The sequence below is a fragment of the Echinops telfairi genome, unplaced genomic scaffold (assembly GCF_000313985.2).
Source record: "Echinops telfairi isolate 266 unplaced genomic scaffold, ASM31398v2 ScPeMD7_2;HRSCAF=8, whole genome shotgun sequence".
NCBI classification, from domain to species: Eukaryota; Metazoa; Chordata; class Mammalia; order Afrosoricida; family Tenrecidae; genus Echinops; species Echinops telfairi.
In genome coordinates this window covers 97,918-103,654 of record NW_022103898.1, presented here as the reverse complement: position 1 = coordinate 103,654, position 5,737 = coordinate 97,918, and the positions used below count along the sequence as shown (strand labels likewise).

Below are 5,737 nucleotides of genomic sequence, written 5' to 3'. Positions count from 1 at the left end.
GCCCCTATGCCAACCTGGGCGCCTTCAGCGCCAGCCTCTTCGCGCCTTCCAAACCACAGCGTCGCAAGAGCCCGCTGGTCAAGCAGCTGCAGGTGGAGGACGCGCAGGAGCGCGCAGCGCTGGCTCTCAGCGGCACCGGAGGCCCTGGCACGGGCAGCTTTGCGCGCGACCCGTCCCCGACGCACCGCGGGCCTCGGCCTGGTATCCTGGACTATGGCCCCAGCGATGGCCCTGGCCTGCCGTTCGGTGGCCCGGGCCCAGCCAAGGACCGGAGGCTGGAGGAGCGGCGTCGCTCCACCGTCTTCCTATCAGTGGGTGCCATCGAGGGCAGCCCCCCCAGCGCTGACTTGCCCTCGCTGCAACCCTCCCGCTCCATCGACGAGCGCCTCTTGGGTGCTGGCGCCGTCCCCGGCCGGGACCTGCTACTTCCCTCTCCTGTGTCTGCGCTGAAATCGCTGGTCAGCAGCCCCAGCCTGGCGTCCACAGGCTCCACCTTCATCCACCCGCTCACCGGCAAACCGCTGGACCCCAGCTCGCCCCTGGCGCTGGCGCTGGCCGCCCGCGAACGGGCACTGGCCTCCCAAGCCCCCTCCCGGTCCCCCACGCCTGTGCACAGCCCGGACGCCGACCGCCCGGGACCCCTGTTCGTGGATGTCCAGTCCCGGGACTTGGAGCGAGGGGCCCTGGCCTCACCTGTCTTCTCACCAAGGAGTCCAGCCTGGGTCCCCGTGCCGGCCCGAAGGGAGTCAGAGAAGGCTCCCCGTGAGGAGCGCAAGTCGCCTGACGACAAGAAGTCCATGATTCTCAGTGTTCTGGACACATCCCTCCAGCGGCCGGCAGGCCTCATTGTAGTGCATGCCACCAGCAACGGGCAGGAACCTGGCGAGTTGGGGGCCGCAGAGGAGCGCCCGGGCTCCCCGGAGCTGGCCCCGGCCCCCATGCAGTCAGCAGCCACAGTAGCAGAGCCCTTGCCCAGCCCAAGGGCCCAGCCCCCCAGCACCACCCCGGGCGACCCTGGGCCAGGCCAGGGCAGCTCAGAGGAGGAGCCGGAGCTGGTGTTTGCCATGAACCTGCCGCCAGCCCAGCTGTCTTCCAGCGATGAGGAGACACGGGAGGAGCTAGCCCGCATTGGGCTGGTGCCACCCCCTGAAGAGTTCGCCAACGGGGTCCTGCTGGCCACTCCACCCCCCGGCCCAGGCCCCTCGCCCACCACAGGGCCCGGCCCGGCCTCAGGGAAGCCTGGCAGTGAGCCACCACCCGCCCCCGAGTCCGCAGCCGACTCTGGCGTGGAGGAGGCAGACACACGTAGCTCCAGTGACCCCCACCTAGAGACCACGAGCACCATCTCCACAGTGTCCAGTATGTCCACCCTGAGCTCAGAGAGCGGGGAGCTCACTGACACCCACACCTCTTTCGCCGACGGACACACTTTTCTAATCGAGAAGCCACCAGTGCCTCCCAAGCCCAAGCTCAAGTCCCCGCTGGGGAAGGGGCCGGTGAGCTTCAGGGACCCGCTGCTGAAGCAGTCCTCGGACAGTGAGCTCATGGCCCAGCAGCAGCACACCGCCTCTGCTGCCGGGCCCGCCCGCCCTCGCTACCTCTTCCAGAGACGATCCAAGCTGTGGGGGGACCCCGTGGAGAGCCGGGGGCTCCCTGGGCCTGAAGACGACAAGCCAACTGTGATCAGCGGACTCAGCTCCCGTTTGCAGCAGCTGAACAAGGACACACGCTCCCTGGGCGAGGAACCAGTCGGCGGCCTGGGTGGCCTGCTGGACCCTGCCAAGAAGTCGCCCATCGCGGCAGCTCGGTGAGCAGGGAAGTGTGGGGAGGGGCCCATCCGCTGTCACTCACAGCCCATTCTGGCTCCCCTGTCCTCTCCACTGGCGAACACCCTCCACCTCCCCATCCACTACCCAGCCTGACTTTGTTGGGGACAGAGGCCGGTGTCTGAGCCCTCTCTGCTGGGTATCGTCCAAGACCCCGCCAGGCAGATCACCTGACCAAGGTTGCCCTCCCTCAGGGTTCTCCTGGCTGCCTGGCTTCTCGGGGGTGGGTGGGTGGTGTCAGGGCTGTGTGGCTGCTGCATGCTGGAGCCTGAGCCAAAGGAACCAGAGGGATGCCCGCCCAACCGCACTCAGGCCTGTAGGAGACACCGCATGGTAGGGTTTCTGTGCAGGGCTGGGTCTTCCCTGGGAGCATGCATGAACAACTGTGGGAGCCGCCTGCCCCGCTGCCTGGGTTCTGTGGGTATCCCCTCTCGGCTGTAGCGGGTGTATGTAGGATGGTACTACCCGCCCTGCCTCTCATGGTGGGCAGCACTTGGGGGCCAGTGCGGGGGTAGGGGTGGGGGTTGCCTACCACCGAGCACCTTGCCTAGTGCTGCTTCCTGGATGCTTCACATTCCTGCCTTCTTTCTGCTTGGACTTGGGAGGAAGTGGGCGCTTCAGGAGGTCCCCTGTCTCCCTTAGATGCTCCCAGGCCCATCTCAGACCTTGCTGCTTCATAGTTCTCCGTGTGGCCCCATTATAAGCCTCATCCCATGCCAAGCCACACACTGGCAGCTTCTTCCAGTGCTGCTGAGTGGACGGCACCGCGGGATGGACACGGCATGTGGCTGTGTGCTCAGGAGGGCAGGTGACCCACCGACCGGGGTGCTAGCTCCAGCTCAGCCTCCCCGTCTCCCACAGCCCTCCTGTTGCTCTGTCTCCTGGCCCTGAGGAAGCACAAAGCCACGGATGGTGTGGCTTTGTGTGCAGCATATGGCAGGCCCTCAATAAACACTGCTTATGCAGATGGAAGAAGGAAGCGGATGCATGCTCTGTCTTGTGTGGTCTGAGGTTAGGGTACAGCCCAGGGTGTAGCTGGCCCCACGCCGGCCCCCGCCCAGCATGAGTGAGGCAGTCGCCCAACTGGAGCGGCCCCTCTGGCCACCTTCCTGCTCCTGACTTTGGCATCCCAATTGAAGGGACTCGTGTTCCCCACTCGTTGATCGCAGTCCTTGCCTCTGGTTGGCCTAATCAGGGGCAGAACAAGAGTAGAGTGGTCGGGGACACCCAGCCTGCAGGGGGGAGGGGCCCCTGGCTGCCTACACAGCAGGAATCTACAGGGCACTTCTGTCACTTGCTTCGTCCTCCAATGTCAGATGGCCCCAAATCCCAGCCCGAGCAGGTCACACACTAGCTTATTCACTTCACCTGGGAGGTGGCCTTAGAGGGAGTGGTGCTGTGTGTGACCCGGCCTGAGTCTGGTCTGTGACTCACACACCACTGCCCGAGCTCATGAGCCTGCCAGGTGCTGGGCAGAGTTATCATTAACTGGACAGAGCCTTCCCCATGAGCCGCCCTCAGCTGGTGACCCACCTGCCCTCTGCCCATGGTAGTCTGTGGTTAGGCCCCCTCAGACCACACACTGGGCACACAAACACAAATGGGGTGACCTCACTTAGCATTCTTATCACATTCTAAATTCAGGAGCATGCTGCCCCTTCCCATCCCTACCTCTCCCTGGGGCCGCCCAACCCCATCCTTCCTTCCCTTGAGCCCCCAGCCCATCGGGCCTCATCTTCCAGCTGCAGGAGGGAGGTGCCCCCCCCCCAGCTGGCTCTGCCTTTTTCCTCATGGTGACACCACTAGTGACTGTTTGGAGTCAGCTCCAGGGAGGGGTCTGGAGTCTGAGCATGGCCACTCAGCCATCGTGGATCCTGATGGAAACCCTGAGGCCTGTCCTGTGATAGTCTCCTGGGTGCCCCCAATCCAGCCAGGCTCTGACATTTAGCCACAAGGTGCTCAGCAGCCTGGGTTCTGGATGTTAGGTGCCCCCCTGCCCCGCCTCCCCCTCACACACCAGGACCAAGGCTTGGCGATCTGTGTGAGTGCTGATCTCTGTGTGTGATCTCTAGGGGTGCTGGGTGCAGCCCTGTGTGCTGCCCTTGACCCCAGATCCAGAGCAAAGCAAAGCCAAGAGGCAGAAGGGTGATGCTAGGGATGGTACACTAGGATCTAGACCCCAGTACTCTGCTGGCCCTGGACACCTGGGCACCTTGGGCAGGGTGGCATGGTTGACCTGGGCCAGAGAGCAAGGAGAGGGTGGGGGCAGAGGAGGGGTATGATGCGGGAGTCAGAGGGTGGGAGTAATTCAGATTGACCTGTCAGGTGACAGTGCCTGGTGAGAAGCCATTAGGGGCTGAGCTGCCTGTACAGCCGCCAGAGCCTAGCCAAGGGAGGGGCCAGCTGAGAGCAGCAACGGACAGATGGGGTGCTGACCCTGGGAATTGAAACTAGACAGCGACTCTGGTCCCTGCCGTGGACCATGCATCCCCCGTTCCCAAGTGGATGGGAGAAGGACTGGCCTTCTGTGGTGCAAGCCCTGCCTGGTCCCTGCTGGGACCTGGGCTGGGCATACCATCCCAGGGAGTCTCTAGAGTCAGCCAGCCTGGCAGGAAGGAGAGGCTGCCCTCCCTCACTCCCAGGCCTCTGTCTCTGGGACCACCTCTTTCTGCAGGGTTCACTGTCCAGGGCCAGGGGCTTTCATGCAGGCACCAATGTGCCCCGGCTGCATGTGGCCCAGGACCCTCCAGCACACAACCCCATTAACATCTGCTGGGAGGCAGGAACAGGGCCATCCAGGCCTGCTCCCTTTGAGAGGGCCCAGGGGTGGAAGGTGCATATTGGGAAGCCACCACATCTGAGAGTGGCCCACTCCCTCACGCCACTAGATGGTGCCTCCACGCCCCGAAGGGAAGGAGCCCCTGGACAGGAACTGGGTGGTTCTTCCAGGCAAGGTGTGGGAGGAGCAGGGAGCGGGTGACCCCAGAGGTGAGAAAAGGCCCGTGCAGGGGAGCTGAGACAGACTGTGAGGTGCAGAGGGGCTCCCGGAAGCAGCCTGGGCAGGTGGATGAAGGGTTTGCAGCTGGGGACACCTTGTGCTGGGTCAGAAGTGAGGTGAGATGTAAGCAGGCTGCACAGCACACACCAGATCCAGAAGCCACTCGGAACAAAGAGAGCGCTTGCCCAGCCCCACTCAGCCCCAGCCTGCACCATCAACACCGCCTCCCAGCACAGCACGAGCTTGCTCCCTTCCCAGCCCGAGGTCCACCATCTGGGGGCGTCAGGCCAGGGGTGCCGCGAGGTCGCCTGCGCTAACACTCTCTCTCATTGCTCTCTTCCTGCCCATCTGCATGTGGCTGCGCTGTCTAGCTGCGCGGTGGCCCTGAGCTCCGGCTGTGTAAGTGAGCACCCATCCCATCCCATGCCTCTCACTGTCCACCTGCCTGGGCCTGGCCTCCGGGTTCTGCTCTGCTTGGTTGCTGGGGGGGTGGGGGGGCTCCCGTGCCCTGACCTCCCCCTGATGCCTCCCAGGCCTCAGGAGGGCATAGGGATGGTGGAGGGTTGGGGGTAGGTGTGTGGAGGGGTGGGGGTAGGTGTCCGGAACGGGGCAATCCGCTAGACAGGTCTCCCTCCGAGGCCAGGCAGGGGTGGGGCTGGAGTCCAGGGACCTGCTTAAAGAGGTGAGGACGAGAGCGCCATCTGCCCGCTGTGTGGGCGTGTGTGTCTGTGGAGTGCTGCTGCGACCCCACGTTTCAACACGTGTGTGCATTGCTAAGCCTGTGCTGCCCATCGCCGTGCGTGTGTCGCTGTCTCGCACCTGTCTCGCACGTGCTGCTGCTCCGTGTGTACCTGGGCTGCCGTGTCGAGGCACTGCTGTGGGCCTGCGCCTGCGCAGTCTCTGCTCCTGCCCC

General features: G+C 64.3%; 1 protein-coding gene across 1 annotated transcript in view; it reads left to right on the top strand.

Moving 5' to 3' along the window:
• The window catches only part of SHANK3 (SH3 and multiple ankyrin repeat domains 3), a gene marked incomplete at its 5' end in the record, with an annotated part of 43,041 nt that overhangs the window by 34,269 nt on the left and 3,035 nt on the right, over positions 1–5,737 (top strand). The window contains one exon of the mRNA XM_045290616.1: positions 4–1,807. Coding sequence (XP_045146551.1) covers positions 4–1,807 — 1,804 coding nt within the window. The remainder of the gene's footprint in view (positions 1–3; positions 1,808–5,737) is intronic.